General features: G+C 46.9%; 1 protein-coding gene across 3 annotated transcripts in view; it reads right to left on the bottom strand.

The window, feature by feature from the left end:
* The window catches only part of CEP295 (centrosomal protein 295), a 541,368-nt gene that overhangs the window by 248,052 nt on the left and 270,617 nt on the right, over positions 1-22,699 (bottom strand). For all 3 annotated transcript variants that reach the window (XM_069202438.1, XM_069202439.1, XM_069202440.1), the window contains one exon: positions 3,995-4,213. In XM_069202438.1, the coding sequence (XP_069058539.1) occupies positions 3,995-4,213 (219 nt within the window). The remainder of the gene's footprint in view (positions 1-3,994; positions 4,214-22,699) is intronic.

Consider the following 22,699-nt stretch of genomic DNA (forward strand, 5'->3'; position numbering starts at 1 on the left):
TCAATGCAGAGCTGAAGGAGTGAGAAAGCTGTCCCAGTCTTAATTTACTGTACCATTCTGACCTAAATTAGGCTGTGGCTTGGAATTTCCTTCCATTGTCCAGGTAGAAGTGTCTCAGATTCAACCTTTACCTTTATCTATCTCTGCAAAAATGTGCAGTGTTTATATGAAAATATTTAGAGGATTTTGCACAGTAGCCTTTTATTGACAGATGTGGGTCATCATTACAAAGCACTACACGTTTAGAATGGAATGTTAAATTATAACGCGTGAGATGCGGGATGATTGTAATAATAGAACGTGAGATTAGTGAGGATACTTCTTAATTTTACTGGCTATTTTTGTAAAGAAATTGCCCATGAATCATGTAAACAAAATATCTAAAATATACAACTTACGGCCACACATTGCGTTTTAAATTACAAGATTCCCACAGAACAGCTAAATGTGCGTGCAAACGTTTACTGTATTAAAGGTTGATTATTACACTCCACTATTCATTTTGAGTGGAATGTTAAATTATAACAGGCAAGATCACTGTAATAAGTGAGATTAGCAATGATGATTTCACATGCTGTTTTCAGAAATAAATTGCTATAAATCATGTAAACAAAACATCAAACTGTGGAAAAAGTGCAAAAAGCAGCCATTTGCCAACATAATAATAAAACAGCCTCCATTACCTTAACATGTACATTTTACAGTCACATATCGCGGAGTCACCCTAAGTGGGAAGTGTATGCCCAGCCGTGGGTCCCGTGTTCACTGGGCCACTGGATTCAAGCTAGCCTGGCTGATGAGGGGGAAATACCTCAAAACCGGTCCCAGGATGCTCGTTTCTGGTCCAGGGAGGACCTGACCTGGCAGTTCAGGCTAGACTGTTCCCATGGGGAGAAGGGTCAAGACTGATTTGCGTATGACTATGTCCAAACTGGGGTGGAATGGTGAGCAAAAAAAACAATGGATTTAACCAAGATCTGTCACTGAGGGTGAATGTTTGCACTGTTTAGCATTCCGTCCATCATCTGTTCTTTTTGCTGTTGAATGAGTCTATCTCGCACAGCCTACAGCAATTCACACTTGTCAGCCGATTACTGGCATCCAGTATCTCATTATGAGAGCGTGGGCAATGACAGAGTAGCAGTCAGATTAGGCCCCATCCATGTTTTCAACAACAAGGCTTAAGGTCTGGTAAGAAGAAGAATAAACAGGGCCATAATTGGGCCTGTTTGATATTGGTGATTGAGGTCGACTTCTTACCATACATACTTGAAGAACAGTACAATAGTGTTACCAACCCAAGTATGGTGATGCAGAGGCACTACTGGGAGTAGAGGCAGGGTAAACATCCCCTTGGTGTGCTCACCTTCCATCATAATGAAAACAAAATGGTGTTGTCATTTCACAGCGGGTGGTTGATGGGACTTACAGGTCAACCATCCAGTGTGGAAACAGTTATGGTTGTCTTTTGGCCAAAAGGGTATATGTGACTTGCAGTGGGTAGTGATGGTAGTGTCCTTTCAGGAAGCCAATATGAGTACATTACTTGCCTAACTATCAGGTTTCAGGTGTATGTGAGGAAAAAGATTTTATCCACTCACTACATTCTTCTATGGCATTAGGCTGCAATTTGCTTAATGTTCACTGGTAAAGAAAGGGTAACGTGAGGAGTCTAGCTACTCCGACAAATGTGGGAGCCCTCACCTCAGTACCAGTGGCAAATAGTGGGGTGACCATGTTCAAAAGTGGCGCTTTCCAACATAACTCCTTCTCCCCTCCCCCAGAGCCCAAATGAAAGTGAACAAGACTAACCTTTCCCAAGAGAGTATTCATTGTCTAAGTGGAAAAAACTGGAAAGGCATCTGCATTGGGATCGTCAGTACCAGGTCTGTGTTCCACTGTGAATTCCACTCCCTGTAGGGAGATGGACTATTTTAACAGTTTAGGATTGTCAGTGCTCTTTCACTAAAACAAGGTAAAAGATGTAATTGTGTACAATAGCACACACTGTAGTACCCCCTCTAAGTCCCTAGTAAATTGTACCCAGGGTGTGTAGGGCCTGGGTACTAGAGAGGGTCCCTAAGGAGTTTATGGAGTGAGGGGCATTGTGGGACTGTTTGCAGTAAGGCAAATACAAACTAGTGAATAAGCGGGTAAAGTTGCATCAGGAAATTTTTACTTCATTGCTTAGGAAGTGCCCAGATGTCTAGCCCACAGACAGGCCGGGGAACCCGACAAAGCTAGACCCTCGCCCAGCCTGCCTCAAAACACTTCCTGGACCTGTGGGAGAAAAGGACTGGACCTGCTGTATGTGACCTGTGAGGAGCTTTGAAGGACTGAACTTGCTCCCCCTTGTAGCAAGGACAAAGAAATGGACTCCAAGGGTCAGTTAGCTGTCCTCCTGTGTGGCTATAGGCACACAAAAAGCTGCAAGTGGTCTTTTCCCTACAATTTTCAGTGGCAACTGGAATTTCGACTGGATTTTGCTTATGACCACTGCCTGGTGTTCTGGGACTCTCTAGGTGTCACCCCCTAAGGGCCAGGGGAGCTGAGAAGTGTACTGCAACAGTTGCTCAGGCACCGGGAAAAAGTTATATGCCTTTGAAAGTTTCTGCTCCAGAGCCAAATGGACCTACTGCAAAAAGTACCTGACCGACCAGCAGTTCCATAACATCAGATTTGACCCCTCTGAAAGTATCCAGCATTTCTGAAAAAATACAACAAAGTCCCTTTCCGTTTAGGGACTTTAAAACTTTTTCAAGCAAAAATCTCAAAAGTTCCAGAGCCTTAGCACAACCACCTTGTATCAGTTATCTGACCAGCAGTTCCATGGCAGTGGCTACAATTTCAGATTTGTCCAGCGGGGAGACAACTTTTCGTCAAAGAAATGATGTGGCCTCTTTTTGGATTAGAATTTTGAATTTTTTTTCAAACTTCTGGATTTCCAGACTTTCACCAAGACTTTTTACTTGAGTATCCATTCAGGACTCCATCATGGTCAGCCTGAAATCATGCCTCGGTCATGCTCTACTGCTTCCATAGACTATCACTGGCAACTTGTGCTTTTTAGCTCTGTTTTCCACTTCAATCTTTAACAATTCATAGCCCTGGTTTTAAAGTATTGAGTTTTATGTCATTCTGGCCTTATACTACTCATACTCCTAATAATTTTCGTAATTTTAAGATTGGTTAGGTAATTTTGTGTTTTTTTCTACTTTGTATGCACTGCTTAAATACTTTACACATTGCCTCCGTTTTAAGATGACCTGCTTCATGTCACATTTCATTTAATTTGGGTGACAACTACCAGGTGGTAGCCTAATCATTTGAGGTGGACACTTGCCCACCTCAAACACTAATACACTTTTCTACAACTACCAACAAACCATACACACTGAAGACCATAGTAAAAGTGCCTTGGGATTCCCAATGTGGCTGATAAAAGTAACTGGTCCCATCAGGAAACACTACAGATCCCTCATCTTTCCCAGGAGGCGTACAATGGAAACTGCAGGAGTGACTGGACACAGAATTACCAGTTCCCTGGGTACTTCTTGTTTTTTTAGAGTTCATCCCTTAATCCCCATGCTCGGAGTCAAAGGGACCTCACTTAGGGCCTCTTTTCTTCTGGCTTTCCAGCTTAATATGAATAAAGTCAGGTCATACAACCCTTTTTCAAAAACATTCGTTTCACAGCTTGGCCTGTTTATGGTACCTAAACAGACCTTACATTTGTGGAGGGAGATAAAAAAAGAAAACACTCCATAATGGAAATCCTACCTGTATGTGTATTCTAAAATATAACAGAAATCCGTATTCAAAAGGAACTTTTACCATGGTCACAAGGGAATCTTTACAATTTAACAAAAACAAATGTATACTTGAAAATGCTGCCTTGTAAGTTACATTACTACAAAACAAATCATAGTAAGCTCTGTACAGGTAACAATTATCTCCAAATCCTCAGTATGCTCTCACTTAAACAAGTACTTACTTATAATAGGTGGTGCATTAATAGGTTCTGATTGCCCTTCCTGTTCTGAGACAGCTGCAGGTTCTTGTCTCTCATCAACGTCAAAAGACCCAGACCCAACTGTTTCGCTTGCAGGTGTAGCTTCACAATTCAGTGGTCGTTGACCTTTTTGGGACCGAATTCTGTTCAGCAATTTATTTAAAACTAATTTTGATTGTGGTACATTTGAACTTTCTGAAGCTGTAAACAGGCAAAAGTTATGTTAATAATGTTTGAAAAAATGCTGCCACATACTGCAAATAACTAGGTTTGTAGAAAATCAAATCAAAAAGTAAAAAATGACTTCTTGAGAGGCCAATGCAAGACAAAATCCAATGTTCATTACCAATAACAATGACATTTTTTAAATTATGTCTCCAACTAAACATCCAAGTCTGCTCCTACTATTTTACGTCAGAGAATGTGGTATGCAGGAACATTCATTCACAATGACACAAACAGTTTATTTAGTACATACAGTGGTTGATATCACAATTATACACTGCTAGTGAAAGATGCCTTTGCACCATCACTACCTACTAGAATGTGGTGAAAGGGAATTAAACTAGGTAAAACAGAAAGGAAGTTTGATTAAGGCAGGCGTCTTCCATGGTCTGACTGTCCAATTTGTTGCGCTCATGAATCTACAACAGTAAATACATTTAGAATAAATATGTAGATTATACTACAAGGTCTCTGTTACATTTTACCTAATCAACAATGGGGATAATTTTCAGAACGTCCTATTATGTTTTAAGAATTTTTGTATTTCGCTCAGCAAGCAGAAAGTTGTGTGTTAGACAATACATTTTGCATTGACCCTCACAAGACTGTTGATTTATTATTCATTTCAGAGACTAAATAAAAGCCAAAATGTTAAGGAATGTTTGCATTGTTTACGCAAACAATAACACTTCAGAGATTTCCCATGAATGGATCAGCAGTTGGAAAAATGTCTGACACAGAGAGAAGGGCCGACAAGCTACTGCTTACTAGTTCTCATGGTTAGTATTCATTTTTCCTCCACTTGAAGTTAGATTTGTCTGTCTGGAAAAACAACAATTAACACTTCCAAATAATTCATTGCTAGGTTTATGGCAGCCAATAACATTTATAAAGGACAAGGGCAAACACAAGGCAATGTTGCAATTCACCAGAAAACGAACTAAGGGTACACTCATTTCTTAAATCAAAGAAAAGAGCCATTGTGGGGTGCATGCCCAAGCAGGAAAGGAGATGTCCGCTTAGGCAGAGAGGTCCCCCCGATTCCTTTGCTGTGACAAAAACAAGGCCCTCCCATTACTCCCATAGCATAGAAAGGTAAGGAGGAGCACATGAACAGCTTGTGACAGGTGTCTCAGTTATCTCAGACTTCACTCGAAAACTGACAATACACAGATTTTGCCCTTCCCTAGGCTGCACTGGATGTAGAACAGTGAACCCCAAACCACAGCACGACCAGAGATAGCACTCTGGGGCTCATCTTTTTACCTCTGGCACATGCAGATACTGGACACAAAATTCTCTAGTGTGTGGTTTCTGTATGTCTTTTCAAAATTGCACCAAAGCAGTATATTTTCTTCTTTAGCCATGCCCAAGTCTGTTGATTCTATTCTAACTTCAACAGTGCCCTTGTCTTTGTAACAGAGGCTTTCTGTATACCTCCTAATTCAACTGAGACTTCCTATGATAAACAAGTGGATGGTCTTACATACACAGTTGTACAAACAGGACCCGTGAGTCGTCCTGAAATCAACACATTTTGTGCCAATGGGCTGACCGTCTTGCAGATTCGCACCGCAATGGTTACAGTTCTATTGTTCGCATAAGGTGGCACATTGGAACAGGAGGCAAGTATCATTCACACTCACTGTCCCAAATGCCTATGCAGAGACACCGAGCCAGTATCAGTGTGCAGCAGATAAGCACTAGCAAATATTCACAACAGATACCTGAAGTTCCATAGGTACAATCCTGCATGTACTGGTGGCTGGCACCTCCCAACTCATCTGTCTGGAATCCTGTACACTGTATATCTCAATGGCAAATCTTTTGGAGGCAAAACCATCTATAATTGAGCGAAATGGAGAGTTCTGTCCTACCCTATGATCCTGATTAGCCTTAAATAAACGAAACTGTTAACAAGTATACAGGAAACATCAGTTCCACCAGACTGCAAATATATACCTTAGGGATACAGGGGTTGTACTCAACATAGCGTGGCAAAAAAACACTATATACAGCCTCCACTCAAGTATTTTGTATTACACAACCGTGTTTATGAAGAGAATCACCAGTTTGGTGGTAAAACAGCCAAAAAAATAAAAAATAGCTTAAGAGAACCAAGGCTGATCTGCCCAATCTCATTTGTCCATGAAGGTTAAATCCGATAACAGTTCTGGATAGTAGTCTCAAAAAACTTTGAGGTGTTTGAACTAGAACAATGCAACAATATTCTGAAGATCTGAAAGCTATGTATGAAAGTTAAACAAGTATGAAAAGCAGGCTATGTAATTCAGAGGACACATTCATATGCATAACAAAAAGATTTGCTGTCTACTAAAGCAGGATTCTCCAACATGCATAAAAGCCATGGCCAAACTTGGGGACAGGAATAGACGGGAAAACTTAAGCTTCTTTGACATACTAGAAGAAGTAGAGGATGGTGGGGTTTCGTGCACTCTTCCAGGAAAAGTGAATCCCGAAACAAACAGAAATAGTGGCCTTTTAAGACACTGAACTGGATACCGCTCCTCGTGTCCCTAATCGTATTTATTAAAAAACAGCATTGTCAGTGCCACCCAAGCTGTTATTATGTAAGCCCTTAAGGTACCATCATGCCACACTAATTTAGGGCCATAGGAGGAAACAGACCTTCATTTCCTGGTAGGCAAAAAGGCTTTCTATTTCCAGGATTATTCGAAGGATATGGTCCAAACCCAAAAGAGATCCCTTGCACTAAGACCCAAACTGCCCTCCATGAATAGACCCTTCTCTTTCCCAGGTCCATCATGCTTTAAAATCAAATATGAAACAGATACTTTTATGACTGCAAAGAACTTCTGTCGTTCCTGGAGAATAATCAGGAGTGAGAAATGTACACTTCCTGACTGAAACTGGCGGCAGAAGTTGATATTCATTAGTCTGCACCTGTAATGTTTTTCAATATCGAGCTCCAGTTTGACTTAAGTAAGTTACTGTTGTGTATGCGTGTCATATGCTAATTTGTTTATCTTTTATGATGCTACAGAATGCTTCAAACCCATGGTAATAATAGTACCTTATAGATTCTGCTTAAAAGGAGTCGTATTTGAATAGGTCTAAATATACTCTGTTCACTTCAGGGGCGTCGTAAACCCCCCAGTTTAGCAGCTACACCGGGGGTGCTTTTTTGTTTTTAAATGGAACTATTCTGTCCGCAACTGGCAAACAAAATCACATGATTACTCAAAGAAAGATGGATTGCTAAAAAAGGGAAAGAAGGATGGAACTTTAAAATGAAGGATGAGTGAAAGCATGCCTGGGTGGGTGAAAGCGTGGGGAAAGAATGGGTGGGTGGGAAAAAGGATTCATGGGTGAGCGAAAGGATGGGTGAAAGGGAGGATAGGTAAAAGGATGCATGGATGGGTGAAAGGATGCATGGGTGGAAGGGTGAGTGAAAGAATGCATGGGTAGTGATAGGATGGGTGAAGAACAAGTTTCTTACCTTCTGCAACAATGTATCTTGTAGAGGCAGGTTCTAGCTGCATAACCTCTAACTTAGAATCTTCCCCAGGTGCCAGCCTGGATCCAGAAACGTTTTCTCAGTCCCCCTCTGTAGGAAGTTGGCTCTGTATGTACTATTTCAAAGTAAGGAATAGTATGCACAGAGTCCAAGGGCTCCCCTTAGAGGTAAGATAGTGGCAAAAAGAGATAATACTAATGCTCTATTTTGTGGTAGTGTGGTCGAGCAGTAGGCTTATCAAAGGAGTAGTGTTAAGCATTTGTTGTACATACACACAGGCAATAAATGAGGAACACACACTCAGAGACAAATCCAGCCAATAGGTTTTGTTATAGAAAAATATCTTTTCTTAGTTTATTTTAGGAACCACAGGTTCAAATTCTACATGTAATATCTCATTTGAAAGGTATTGCAGGTAAGTACTTTAGGAACTTTTAATAATTACAGTAGCATATATACTTCTCACATAAAACACAAATAGCTGTTTTAAAAGTGGACACAGTGCAATTTTCACAGTTCCTGGGGGAGGTAAGTTATTGTTAGTTTTAGCAGGTAAGTAAATCACTTACAAGTCTCAGGTTTGGGTCCAAGGTAGCCCACCGTTGGGGGGTTCAGAGCAACCCCAAAGTTACCACACCAGCAGCTCAGGGCCAGTCAGGTGCAGAGGTCAAAGAGGTGCCCAAAACACATAGGCTTCTATGGAGAGAAGGGGGTGCCCCGGTTCCAGTCTGCCAGCAGGTAAGTACCGGCGTCTTCGGAGGGCAGACCAGGGGGGTTTTGTAGGGCACCGGGGGGACACAAGTCCACACAAAAAGTACACCCTCAGCGGCACGGGGGCGGCCGGGTGCAGTGTGCAAACACGCGTCGGGTTTTCAATGGTTTTCAATGAGAGACCAAGGGATCTCTTCAGCGGTGCAGGCAGGTAAGGGGGGGGCTCCTCGGGGTAGCCACCACCTGGGCAAGGGAGAGGGCCTCCTGGGGGTCACTCCTGCACAGAAGTTCCGTTCCTTCAGGTGCTGGGGGCTGCGGGTGCAGGGTCTTTTCCAGCCGTCGGGACTTTAGGTTCAGGCAGTCGCGGTCAGGGGGAGCATCGGGATTCCCTCTGCAGGCGTCGCTGTGGGGGCTCAGGGAGGACAACTTTGGTTACTCACGGTCTCGGAGTCGCCGGAGGGTCCTCCCTGAGGTGTTGGTTCTCCACCAGTCGAGTCGGGGTCGCCGGGTGCAGTGTTGCAAGTCTCACGCTTCTTGCGGGGAGTTGCAGGGGTCTTTAAATCTGCTCCTCTGAAACAAAGTTGCAGTCTTTTGGAGCAGGGCCGCTGTCCTCGGGAGTTTCTTGTCTTTCTTGAAGCAGGGCAGTCCTCTGAGGATTCAGAGGTCGCTGGTCCTTTGGAAAGCGTCGCTGGAGCAGGTTTCTTTGGAAAGCAGGAGACAGGCCGGTAGGACTGGGGCCAAAGCAGTTGGTGTCTTCTGTTCTTCCTCTGCAGGGGTTTTTCAGCTCAGCAGTCTTCTTCTTCTTGTAGTTTCAGCAATCTAAATCTTTAGGTTCAGGGGAGCCCTTAAATACTAAATTTAAGGGCGTGTTTAGGTCTGGGGGGTTAGTAGCCAATGGCTACTAGCCCTGAGGGTGGGCACACCCTCTTTGTGCCTCCTCCCAAGGGGAGGGGGTCACATCCCTAATCCTATTGGGGAATCCTTCATCTGCAAGATGGAGGATTTCTAAAAGTTAGAGTCACTTCAGCTCAGGACACCTTAGGGGCTGTCCTGACTGGCCAGTGACGACTCCTTGTTATTCTCATTATTTCCTTCGGCCTTGCCCCAACAGTGGGGGCCGTGGCCGGAGGGGGCGGGCAACTCCACTAGCTTGAGTGTCCTGCGGTGCTGGAACAAAGGGGTGAGCCTTTGAGGCTCACCGCCAGGTGTTACAGCTCCTGCCTGGGGGAGGTGTTAGCATCTCCACCCAGTGCAGGCTTTGTTACTGGCCCCAGAGTGACAAAGGCATTCTCCCTATGGGGCCAGCAACATGTCTCGGTTGTGGCAGGCTGCTGGAACCAGTCAGCCTACACAGATAGTCGGTTAAGGTTTCAGAGGGCACCTCTAAGGTGCCCTCTGGGGTGTATTTCACAATAAAATGTACACTGGCATTTATTGTGCTGAGAAGTTTGATACCAACTTCCCAGTTTTCAGTGTAGCCATTATGGTGCTGTGGAGTCCGTGTTTGACAGACTCCCAGACCATATACTCTTATGGCTACCCTGCACTTACAATGTCTAAGGTTTGGCTTAGACACTGTAGGGGCACAGTACTCATGCACTGGTGCCCTCACCTATGGTATAGTGCACCCTGCCTTAGGGCTGTAAGGCCTACTAGAGGGGTGACTTATCTATACTGCATAGGCAGTGTGAGGTTGGCATGGCACCCTGAGGGGAGTGCCATGTCAACTTACTCGTTTTGTTCTCACCAGCACACACAAGCTGGTAAGCAGTGTGTCTGTGCTGAGTGAGGGGTCCCCAGGGTGGCATACGATATGCTGCAGCCCTTAGAGTCCTTCCCTGGCATCAGGGCCCTTGGTACCAGGGGTACCAGTTACAAGGGACTTACCTGGATGCCAGGGTGTGCCAATTGTGGAATCAAAAGTACAGGTTAGGGAAAGAACACTGGTGCTGGGGCCTGGTTAGCAGGCCTCAGCACACTTTCAATTCAAAACATAGCATCAGCAAAGGCAAAAAGTCAGGGGGTAACCATGCCAAGGAGGCATTTACTTACACCCTCCCTCAGTCTCCCCCAGACCCACTCCCACAACCCCCCCGTCCCCACTCCCTCCCTCCATCCCAGATTCCTTAACTTAGAAACAGATAAAGCATAAAAACCCCAGAGGAGTGGCTGCAAACTGAGAGCCTCGAAAGTCTCTAAGTGTTTGTAAGGAAATGCCTCCTTGGCATGGTTACCCCCTGACTTTTTGCCTTTGCTGATGCTATGTTTTGAATTGAAAGTGTGCTGAGGCCTGCTAACCGTAGAGGTGCCCCCTGAAACCTAATCCAACTACCCGTGTAGGCTGACTGGTTCTAGCAGCCTGCCACACTCAAGACATGTTGCTAGCCACATGGGGAGAGTGCCTTTGTCACTCTGTGGCCTGTAACAAAGCCTGCACTGGGTGGAGATGCTATCACCTCCCCCAGGCAGGAGCTGTAACACCTGGCGGTGAGCCTCAAAGGCTTACCCCCTTTGTTCCAGCACCACAGGGCACTCCAGCTAGCGGAGTTGCCCGCCCCCTCCGGCCATGGCCCCACTTTTGGCGGCAAGGCCGGAGGAGATAATGAGAATAACAAGGAGGAGTCACTGGCCAGTCAGGACAGCCCCTAAGGTGTCCTGAGCTGAAGTGACTCTAACTTTTAGAAATCCTCCATCTTGCAGATGGATGATTCCCCCAATAGGGATAGGAATGTGACCCCCTCCCCTTGGGAGGAGGCACAAAGAGGGTGTACCCACCCTCAGGGCTAGTAGCCATTGGCTACTAACCCCCCAGACCTAAACACGCCCTTAAATTTAGTATTTAAGGGCTTCCCTGAACCTAAGAATTTAGATTCCTGCAACTTACGAAGAAGAGGACTGCTGAGCTGAAAAACCCCTGCAGAGAAGAAGAAGACACCAACTGCTTTGGCCCCAGCCCTACCGGCCTGTCTCCCTCCTTCAGAAGAAAACTGCTCCAGCGACGCTTTCCCCAGGACCAGCGACCTCTGAATCCTCAGAGGACTGCCCTGCTTCTAAAAGACCAAGAAACTCCAGAGAACAGCGGTCCTGTTCAACAAAGACTGCAACTTTGTTTCCAGAGGAGCAGATTTAAAGACCCCTGCAATTCCCGCAAGAAGCGTGAGACTTGCAACACTGCACCCGGCGACCCCGACTCGACTGGTGGAGAAACAACTCTACAGGGAGGACCCCCCCGGCGACTCCGAGACTGTGAGTAACCAAAGTTGTCCCCCCTGAGCCCCCACAGCGACGCCTGCAGAGGGAATCCCGAGGCTCCACCTGACCGCGACTGCCTGACTCTAAGATCCCGACGCCTGGAAAAGACCCTGCACCGCCAGCCCCCAGGACCGGAACTCCAGTGCAGGAGTGACCCCCAGGAGGCCCTCTCCCTTGCCCAGGTGGTGGCTACCCCGAGGAGCCCCCCCCTTGCCTGCCTGCATTGCTGAAGAGACCCCTTGGTCTCTCATTGAAACCTATTACAAACCCAACGCTTGTTTGCACACTGCACCCGGCCGCCCCAGCGCTGCTGAGGGTGTACTTTCTGTGTGGAATTGTGTCCCCCCCCGGTGCCCTACAAAACCCCCCTGGTCTGCCCTCTGAAGACGCGGGTACTTACCTGCTGGCAGACTGGATCCGGGGCACCCCCTTCTCCATTGAAGCCTATGTGTTTTGGGCACCACTTTGAACTCTGCACCTGACCGGCCCTGAGCTGCTGGTGTGGTGACTTTGGGGTTGCTCTGAACCCCCAACGGTGGGCTACCTTGGACCCCAATTTGAACCCCGCAGGTGGTTTACTTACCTGCAAAAAATAACAATAACTTACCTCCCCCAGGAACTGTTGAAAATTGCAGTGTCCACTTTTGAAATAGCTATATGTGTTTTATGTAAAAAGTATATATGCTATTGTGATTATTCAAAGTTCCTAAAGTACTTACCTGCAATACCTTTCAAATGAGATATTACATGTAGAATTTGAACCTGTGGTTCTTAAAATAAACTAAGAAAAGATATTTTTCTATAACAAAACCTATTGGCATGGAATTGTCTCTGAGTGTGTGTTCCTCATTTATTGCCTGTGTGTATGCACAACAAATGCTTAACACTACTCCTTTGATAAGCCTACTGCTCGACCACACTACCACAAAATAGAGCATTAGTATTATCTCTTTTTGCCACTATCTTACCTCTAAGGGGAACCCTTGGACTCTGTGCATACTATTCCTTACTTTGAAATAGTGCATACAGAGCCAACTTCCTACAGTGTTATTAAACCACTCGAGAACAACAGTAAAAAAAAGAAAATTAAGAGAGAGTAATAATATATGCTATGACAACTTAACCTGTGGAAGTAAGCACGGGTGAACACCACCAGAAAACAGGAGAGCATAGAAAGAAGCTTACCCGTATAAGAGCATAGAATAAACTCATCCACGGTAACATGTCAATCATGTGTTACAAGCGATTTAACCAAAGAGAGAGCCTTTTATCCAGAAGCAAAAAAAGGATGTGTTCTGAAAAAAAAAAGGCGTCTACAAAAATGTGAAAAGACCGACAAACAGAAAAAGGTATGTGAGCCTTAACGCATTGCAATACCAATGACTCCACACAGGAACCAGTGAGTAGGAGCCAGGAAGCATAAAAATCATGGAATGAATAAAGCTATGTGAACATTAGCAATCAATGTTAAAGGCAAACAGCAGTGTAGGAAGTTGGCTCTGTATGTGCTATTTCAAAGTAAGGAATAGCATGCACAGAGTCCAAGGGTTCCCCTTAGAGGTAAAATAGTGGTAAAAAGAGATAATACTAATGCTCTATCTTGTGGTAGTGTGGTCGAGCAGTAGGCTTATCCAAGGAGTAGTGTTAAGCATTTGTTGTACATACACATAGACAATAAATGAGGTACACACACTCAGAGACAAATCCAGCCAATAGGTTTTTGTATAGAAAAATATATTTTCTTAGTTTATTTTAAGAACCACAGGTTCAAATTCTACATGTAATATCTCATTCGAAAGGTATTGCAGGTAAGTACTTTAGGAACTTTAAATCATAAAAATTGCATGTATACTTTTCAAGTTATTGACAAATAGCTGTTTTAAAAGTGGACACTTAGTGCAATTTTCACAGTTCCTGGGGGAGGTAAGTTTTTGTTAGTTTTACCAGGTAAGTAAGACACTTACAGGGTTCAGTTCTTGGTCCAAGGTAGCCCACCGTTGGGGGTTCAGAGCAACCCCAAAGTCACCACACCAGCAGCTCAGGGCCGGTCAGGTGCAGAGTTCAAAGTGGTGCCCAAAACACATAGGCTAGAATGGAGAGAAGGGGGTGCCCCGGTTCCGGTCTGCTTGCAGGTAAGCACCCGCGTCTTCGGAGGGCAGACCAGGGGGGTTTTGTAGGGCACCGGGGGGGGACACAAGCCCACACAGAAATTTCACCCTCAGCAGCGCGGGGGCGGCCGGGTGCAGTGTAGAAACAAGCGTCGGGTTCGCAATGTTAGTCTATGAGAGATCTCGGGATCTCTTCAGCGCTGCAGGCAGGCAAGGGGGGGATTCCTCGGGGAAACCTCCACTTGGGCAAGGGAGAGGGACTCCTGGGGGTCACTTCTCCAGTGAAAGTCCGGTCCTTCAGGTCCTGGGGGCTGCGGTTGCAGGGTCTCTCCCAGGCGTCGGGACTTTGGATTCAAAGAGTCGCGGTCAGGGGAAGCCTCGGGATTCCCTCTGCAGGCGGCGCTGTGGGGGCCAGGGGGGACAGGTTTTGGTACTCACAGTATCAGAGTAGTCCTGGGGTCCCTCCTGAGGTGTTGGATCTCCACCAGCCGAGTCGGGGTCGCCGGGTGCAGTGTTGCAAGTCTCACGCTTCTTGCGGGGAGCTTGCAGGGTTCTTTCAAGGCTGCTGGAAACAAAGTTGCAGCCTTTCTTGGAGCAGGTCCGCTGTCCTCGGGAGTTTCTTGTCTTTTCGAAGCAGGGGCAGTCCTCAGAGAATGTCGAGGTCGCTGGTCCCTTTGGAAGGCGTCGCTGGAGCAGGATCTTTGGAAGGCAGGAGACAGGCCGGTGAGTTTCTAGAGCCAAGGCAGTTGTCGTCTTCTGGTCTTCCTCTGCAGGGGTTTTCAGCTAGGCAGTCCTTCTTCTTGTAGTTGCAGGAATCTAATTTTCTAGGGTTCAGGGTAGCCCTTAAATACTAAATTTAAGGGCGTGTTTAGGTCTGGGGGGTTAGTAGCCAATGGCTACTAGCCCTGAGGGTGGGTACACCCTCTTTGTGCCTCCTCCCAAGGGGAGGGGGTCACAATCCTAACCCTATTGGGGGAATCCTCCATCTGCAAGATGGAGGATTTCTGAAAGTTAGAGTCACCTCAGCTCAGGACACCTTAGGGGCTGTCCTGACTGGCCAGTGACTCCTCCTTGTTATTCTCATTATTTTCTCCGGCCTTGCCGCCAAAAGTGGGGGCCGTGGCCGGAGGGGGCGGGCAACTCCACTAAGCTGGAGTGCCCTGCTGGGCTGTGACAAAGGGGTGAGCCTTTGAGGCTCACCGCCAGGTGTCACAGCTCCTGCCTGGGGGAGGTGTTAGCATCTCCACCCAGTGCAGGCTTTGTTACTGGCCTCAGAGTGACAAAGGCACTCTCCCCATGGGGCCAGCAACATGTCTCTAGTGTGGCAGGCTGCTGGAACTAGTCAGCCTACACAGACAGTCGGTTAAGTTTCAGGGGGCACCTCTAAGGTGCCCTCTGTGGTGTATTTTGCAATAAAATGTACACTGGCATCAGTGTGCATTTATTGTGCTGAGAAGTTTGATACCAAACTTCCCAGTTTTCAGTGTAGCCATTATGGTGCTGTGGAGTTCGTGTTTGACAGACTCCCAGACCATATACTCTTATGGCTACCCTGCACTTACAATGTCTAAGGTTTTGTTTAGACACTGTAGGGGTACCATGCTCATGCACTGGTACCCTCACCTATGGTATAGTGCACCCTGCCTTAGGGCTGTAAGGCCTGCTAGAGGGGTGTCTTACCTATACTGCATAGGCAGTGAGAGGCTGGCATGGCACCCTGAGGGGAGTGCCATGTCGACTTACTCGTTTTGTCCTCACTAGCACACACAAGCTGGCAAGCAGTGTGTCTGTGCTGAGTGAGAGGTCTCCAGGGTGGCATAAGACATGCTGCAGCCCTTAGAGACCTTCCTTGGCATCAGGGCCCTTGGTACTAGAAGTACCAGTTACAAGGGACTTATCTGGATGCCAGGGTCTGCCAATTGTGGATACAAAAGTACAGGTTAGGGAAAGAACACTGGTGCTGGGGCCTGGTTAGCAGGCCTCAGCACACTTTCAATTGTAAACATAGCATCAGCAAAGGCAAAAAGTCAGGGGGCAACCATGCCAAGGAGGCATTTCCTTACACAACCCCCCCCCAAACGAAAGAGGATGAGACTAACCTTTCCCAAGAGAGTCTTCATTTTCTAAGTGGAAGAACCTGGAAAGGCCATCTGCATTGGCATGGGCAGTCCCAGGTCTGTGTTCCACTATAAAGTCCATTCCCTGTAGGGAGATGGACCACCTCAACAGTTTAGGGTTTTCACCTTTCATTTGCATCAGCCATTTGAGAGGTCTGTGGTCAGTTTGAACTAGGAAGTGAGTCCCAAAGAGGTATGGTCTCAGCTTCTTCAGGGACCAAACCACAGCAAAGGCCTCCCTCTCAATGGCACTCCAACGCTGCTCCCTGGGGAGTAACCTCCTGCTAATGAAAGCAACAGGCTGGTCAAGGCCATCATCATTTGTTTGGGACAAAACTGCCCCTATCCCATGTTCAGAGGCATCAGTCTGCACAATGAACTGCTTAGAATAATCTGGAGCTTTTAGAACTGGTGCTGAGCACATTGCTTGTTTCAGGGTGTCAAAGGCCTGTTGGCATACCACAGTCCAGTTCACTTTCTTGGGCATTTTCTTGGAGGTGAGTTCAGTGAGGGCTGTCACAATGGATCCATATCCCTTCACAAACCTCCTGTAATACCCAGTCAAGCCAAGGAATGCCCTGACTTGAGTCTGGGTTTTTGGAGCTACCCAGTCCAGAATAGTCTGGATCTTGGGTTGGAGTGGCTGAACTTGGCCTCCACCTACAAGGTGTCCCAAGTAAACCACAGTTCCCTGCCCTATCTGGCATTTGGATGCCTTGATAGAGAGGCCTGCAGATTGCAGAGCCTTCAAAACCTTCTTCAGGTGGACCAGGTGATCCTGCCAGGTGGAGCTAAAGACAGCAATATCATCAAGATAAGCTGTGCTAAAGGACTCCAAGCCAGCAAGGACTTGATTCACCAACCTTTGGAAGGTGGCAGGGGCATTCTTTAAACCAAAGGGCATAACAGTAAACTGATAATGCCCATCAGGTGTGGAGAATGCTGTTTTCTCTTTTGCTCCAGGTGCCATTTTTATTTGCCAGTACCCTGCTGTCAAGTCAAAGGTACTTAGGAATTTGGCAGCACCTAATTTGTCTATGAGCTCATCAGCTCTTGGAATTGGATGAGCATCTGTCTTGGTGACAGAATTGAGCCCTCTGTAGTCCACACAAAACCTCATCTCTTTCTTTCCATCTTTGGTGTGAGGTTTGGGGACTAAGACCACTGGGCTAGCCCAGGGGCTGTCAGAGCGCTCAATTACCCCCAATTCCAGCATCTTGTGGACTTCCACCTTGATGCTTTCCTTAACATGGTCAGATTGTCTAAAGATTTTGTTCTTGACAGGCATGCTGTCTCCTGTGTCCACATCATGGGTACACAGGTGTGTCTGACCAGGGGTTAAGGAGAAGAGTTCAGGAAACTGTTGTAGGACTCTCCTACAATCAGCTTGCTGTTGGCCAGAGAGGGTGTCTGAGTAGATCACTCCATCTACTGTGCCATCTTTTGGGTCTGATGACAGAAGATCAGGGAGAGGTTCACTCTCTGCCTCCTGATCCTCATCTGTTACCATCAACAGATTCACATCAGCCCTGTCATGGAAGAGCTTAAGGCGGTTCACATGGATCACCCTCTTGGGGCTCCTGCTTGTGCCCAGGTCCACCAGGTAGGTGACCTGACTCTTCCTTTCTAGTACTGGGTAAGGGCCACTCCATTTGTCCTGGAGTGCCCTGGGAGCCACAGGCTCCAGAACCCAGACTTTCTGCCCTGGTTGGAACTCAACCAGTGCAGCCTTTTGGTCATACCAAAACTTCTGGAGCTGTTGGCTGGCATCAAGGTTTTTGGTTGCCTTTTCCATGTACTCTGCCATTCTAGAGCGAAGGCCAAGTACATAGTCCACTATGTCTTGTTTAGGCTCATGAAGAGGTCTCTCCCAGCCTTCTTTAACAAGAGCAAGTGGTCCCCTTACAGGATGACCAAACAGAAGTTCAAAGGGTGAGAATCCTACTCCCTTCTGTGGCACCTCTCTGTAAGCGAAAAGCAGACATGGCAAGAGGACGTCCCATCTCCTTTTGAGCTTTTCTGGGAGCCCCATGATCATGCCTTTTAATGTCTTGTTGAATCTCTCAACTAAGCCATTAGTTTGTGGATGGTATGGTGTAGTGAATTTATAAGTCACTCCACACTCATTCCACATATGTTTAAGGTATGCTGACATGAAGTTGGCACCTCTGTCAGACACCACCTCCTTAGGGAAACCCACTCTGGTAAAGATACCAATGAGGGCCTTGGCTACTGCAGGGGCAGTAGTCGACCTAAGGGGAATAGCTTCAGGATACCTGGTAGCATGATCCACTACTACCAGGATATACATATTTCCTGAGGCTGTGGGAGGTTCCAGTGGACCAACTATGTCCACACCCACTCTTTCAAAGGGAACCCCCACCACTGGAAGTGGAATGAGGGGGGCCTTTGGGTGCCCACCTGTCTTACCACTGGCTTGACAGGTGGGGCAGGAGAGGCAAAACTCCTTAACCATGTTGGACATATTGGGCCAGTAGAAGTGGTTGACTAACCTCTCCCACGTCTTGGTTTGTCCCAAATGTCCAGCAAGGGGAATGTCATGGGCCAATGTTAGGATGAACTCTCTGAACAGCTGAGGCACTACCACTCTCCTAGTGGCACCAGGTTTGGGGTCTCTGGCCTCAGTGTACAGGAGTCCATCTTCCCAATAGACCCTATGTGTTCCATTTTTCTTGCCTTTGGACTCTTCAGCAGCTTGCTGCCTAAGGCCTTCAAGAGAGGGACAGGTTTCTTGTCCCTTACACAGCTCCTCCCTTGAGGGTCCCCCTGGGCCTAAGAGCTCAACCTGATAAGGTTCAAGCTCCAAAGGCTCAGTTCCCTCAGAGGGCAGAACTTCTTCCTGAGAAGAGAGGTTCCCTTTCTTTTGCTGTGTTGCAGTTGGTTTCCCAACTTACTTTCCTGTTCTCTTGGTAGGCTGGGCCATTCTTCCAGACTCCAGCTCTACTTGTTCACCCTGTGCCTTGCATTGTGCTCTTGTTTTCACACACACCAGTTCAGGGATACCCAGCATTGCTGCATGGGTTTTTAGTTCTACCTCAGCCCATGCTGAGGACTCCAGGTCATTTCCAAGCAGACAGTCCACTGGGATATTTGAGGAGACCACCACCTGTTTCAGGCCATTGACCCCTCCCCATTCTAAAGTAACCATTGCCATGGGATGTACTTTTCTCTGATTGTCAGCGTTGGTGACTGTGTAAGTTTTTCCAGTCAGGTATTGGCCAGGGGAAACCAGTTTCTCTGTCACCATGGTGACACTGGCACCTGTATCCCTCAGGCCCTCTATTCTAGTCCCATTAATTAAGAGTTGCTGTCTGTATTTTTGCATGTTAGGCGGCCAGACAGCTAGTGTGGCTAAATCCACCCCACCCTCAGAAACTAGAGTAGCTTCAGTGTGGACCCTGATTTGCTCTGGGCACACTGTTGATCCCACTTGGAGACTAGCCATACCAGTGTTACCTGGATGGGAGTTTGGAGTGGAACCTTTCTTGGGACAGGCCTTGTCTCCAGTTTGGTGTCCATGCTGTTTACAGCTATGACACCAGGCCTTTTTGGGATCAAAGTTTTTACCCTTGTACCCATTGTTTTGTGAAGAGGCTCTGGGCCCACCCTCCTGTGCAGGTTTTTGGGGGCCTGTAGAAGACTCTTTACTATTTTTAGTTTTGGTTGTCTCATCACTCTTCCCCTGGGGAGTCTTTGTGACCCCTTTCTTTTGGTCACCCCCTGTTGAAGTCTTGGACACCCTTGTCTTGACCCAATGGTCCGCCTTCTTTCCCAATTCTTGGGGAGAAATTGGTCCTAGGTCTACCAGATGCTGATGCAGTTTATCATTGAAACAATTACTTAACAGGTGTTCTTTCACAAATAAATTGTACAGCCCATCATAATTACTTACACCACTGCCTTGAATCCAACCATCTAGTGTTTTTACTGAGTAGTCTACAAAGTCAACCCAGGTCTGGCTCGAGGATTTTTGAGCCCCCCTGAATCTAATCCTATACTCCTCAGTGGAGAATCCAAAGCCCTCAATCAGGGTACCCTTCATGAGGTCATAAGATTCTGCATCTTGTCCAGAGAGTGTGAGGAGTCTATCCCTACACTTTCCTGTGAACATTTCCCAAAGGAGAGCACCCCAGTGAGATCTGTTCACTTTTCTGGTTACACAAGCCCTCTCAAAAGCTGTGAACCATTTGGTGATGTCATCACCATCTTCATATTTAGTTACAATCCCTTTAGGGATTTTCAACATGTCAGGAGAATCTCTGACCCTATTTATGTTGCTGCCACCATTGATGGGTCCTAGGCCCATCTCTTGTCTTTCCCTCTCTATGGCTAGGATCTGTCTTTCCAAAGCCAATCTTTTGGCCATCCTGGCTAACTGGATGTCCTCTTCACTGGGGTTATCCTCAGTGATTTCAGAGGTGTTGGTCTCTCCTGTGAGGGAACCAGCATCTCTGACTATTATTTTTGGAGTCAGGGTTTGAGGGACCCTGTTCTCCCTAGATAGGACTGGTAGGGGGGAATTTTCCTCCAAGTCACTATCCTCTTCCTCTGAGTTGCCACCCTCAGAGGGGTTGGCCTTTTCAAACTCTGCCAAAAGCTCCTGGAGCTGTATTTTGGTAGGTTTGGGGCCCATTGTTATTTTCTTTATTTTACAGAGTGACCTTAGCTCCCTCATCTTAAGATGGAGGTAAGGTGTGGTGTCGAGTTCCACCACAGTCACATCTGTGCTAGACATTTTGCTTCTAAAAGTTGGAATACTTTTTAAGAATCTACAACTGGTTCTAGAATCTAATTCAAACTTTTACAAACTTTTAAACTCTAAAAGAAATGCTAAACAGGATCTAACACAAGGCCCTAGCAGGTCTTTTAAGAATTTAGAAAACTTTTCAAATTGCAAAAATCAATTTCTAATGACAATTTTTGAATTTGTCGTGTGATCAGGTATTGGCTGAGTAGTCCAGCAAATGCAAAGTCTTGTACCCCACCGCTGATCCACCAATGTAGGAAGTTGGCTCTGTATGTGCTATTTCAAAGTAAGGAATAGCATGCACAGAGTCCAAGGGTTCCCCTTAGAGGTAAAATAGTGGTAAAAAGAGATAATACTAATGCTCTATTTTGTGGTAGTGTGGTCGAGCAGTAGGCTTATCCAAGGAGTAGTGTTAAGCATTTGTTGTACATAGACAATAAATGAGGTACACACACTCAGAGACAAATCCAGCCAATAGGTTTTTGTATAGAAAAATATCTTTTCTTAGTTTATTTTAAGAACCACAGGTTCAAATTCTACATGTAATATCTCATTCGAAAGGTATTGCAGGTAAGTACTTTAGGAACTTTAAATCATAAAAATTGCATGTATACTTTTCAAGTTATTGACAAATAGCTGTTTTAAAAGTGGACACAGTGCAATTTTCACAGTTCCTGGGGGAGGTAAGTTTTTGTTAGTTTTACCAGGTAAGTAAGACACTTACAGGGTTCAGTTCTTGGTCCAAGGTAGCCCACCGTTGGGGGTTCAGAGCAACCCCAAAGTCACCACACCAGCAGCTCAGGGCCGGTCAGGTGCAGAGTTCAAAGTGGTGCCCAAAACACATAGGCTAGAATGGAGAGAAGGGGGTGCCCCGGTTCCGGTCTGCTTGCAGGTAAGCACCCGCGTCTTCGGAGGGCAGACCAGGGGGGTTTTGTAGGGCACCGGGGGGGGACACAAGCCCACACAGAAATTTCACCCTCAGCAGCGCGGGGGCGGCCGGGTGCAGTGTAGAAACAAGCGTCGGGTTCGCAATGTTAGTCTATGAGAGATCTCGGGATCTCTTCAGCGCTGCAGGCAGGCAAGGGGGGGATTCCTCGGGGAAACCTCCACTTGGGCAAGGGAGAGGGACTCCTGGGGGTCACTTCTCCAGTGAAAGTCCGGTCCTTCAGGTCCTGGGGGCTGCGGTTGCAGGGTCTCTCCCAGGCGTCGGGACTTTGGATTCAAAGAGTCGCGGTCAGGGGAAGCCTCGGGATTCCCTCTGCAGGCGGCGCTGTGGGGGCTCAGGGGGGACAGGTTTTGGTACTCACAGTATCAGAGTAGTCCTGGGGTCCCTCCTGAGGTGTTGGATCTCCACCAGCCGAGTCGGGGTCGCCGGGTGCAGTGTTGCAAGTCTCACGCTTCTTGCGGGGAGCTTGCAGGGTTCTTTCAAGGCTGCTGGAAACAAAGTTGCAGCCTTTCTTGGAGCAGGTCCGCTGTCCTCGGGAGTTTCTTGTCTTTTCGAAGCAGGGGCAGTCCTCAGAGAATGTCGAGGTCGCTGGTCCCTTTGGAAGGCGTCGCTGGAGCAGGATCTTTGGAAGGCAGGAGACAGGCCGGTGAGTTTCTAGAGCCAAGGCAGTTGTCGTCTTCTGGTCTTCCTCTGCAGGGGTTTTCAGCTAGGCAGTCCTTCTTCTTGTAGTTGCAGGAATCTAATTTTCTAGGGTTCAGGGTAGCCCTTAAATACTAAATTTAAGGGCGTGTTTAGGTCTGGGGGGTTAGTAGCCAATGGCTACTAGCCCTGAGGGTGGGTACACCCTCTTTGTGCCTCCTCCCAAGGGGAGGGGGTCACAATCCTAACCCTATTGGGGGAATCCTCCATCTGCAAGATGGAGGATTTCTGAAAGTTAGAGTCACCTCAGCTCAGGACACCTTAGGGGCTGTCCTGACTGGCCAGTGACTCCTCCTTGTTATTCTCATTATTTTCTCCGGCCTTGCCGCCAAAAGTGGGGGCCGTGGCCGGAGGGGGCGGGC

The sequence above is a fragment of the Pleurodeles waltl genome, chromosome 8 (assembly GCF_031143425.1).
Source record: "Pleurodeles waltl isolate 20211129_DDA chromosome 8, aPleWal1.hap1.20221129, whole genome shotgun sequence".
NCBI classification, from domain to species: domain Eukaryota; kingdom Metazoa; phylum Chordata; class Amphibia; order Caudata; family Salamandridae; genus Pleurodeles; species Pleurodeles waltl.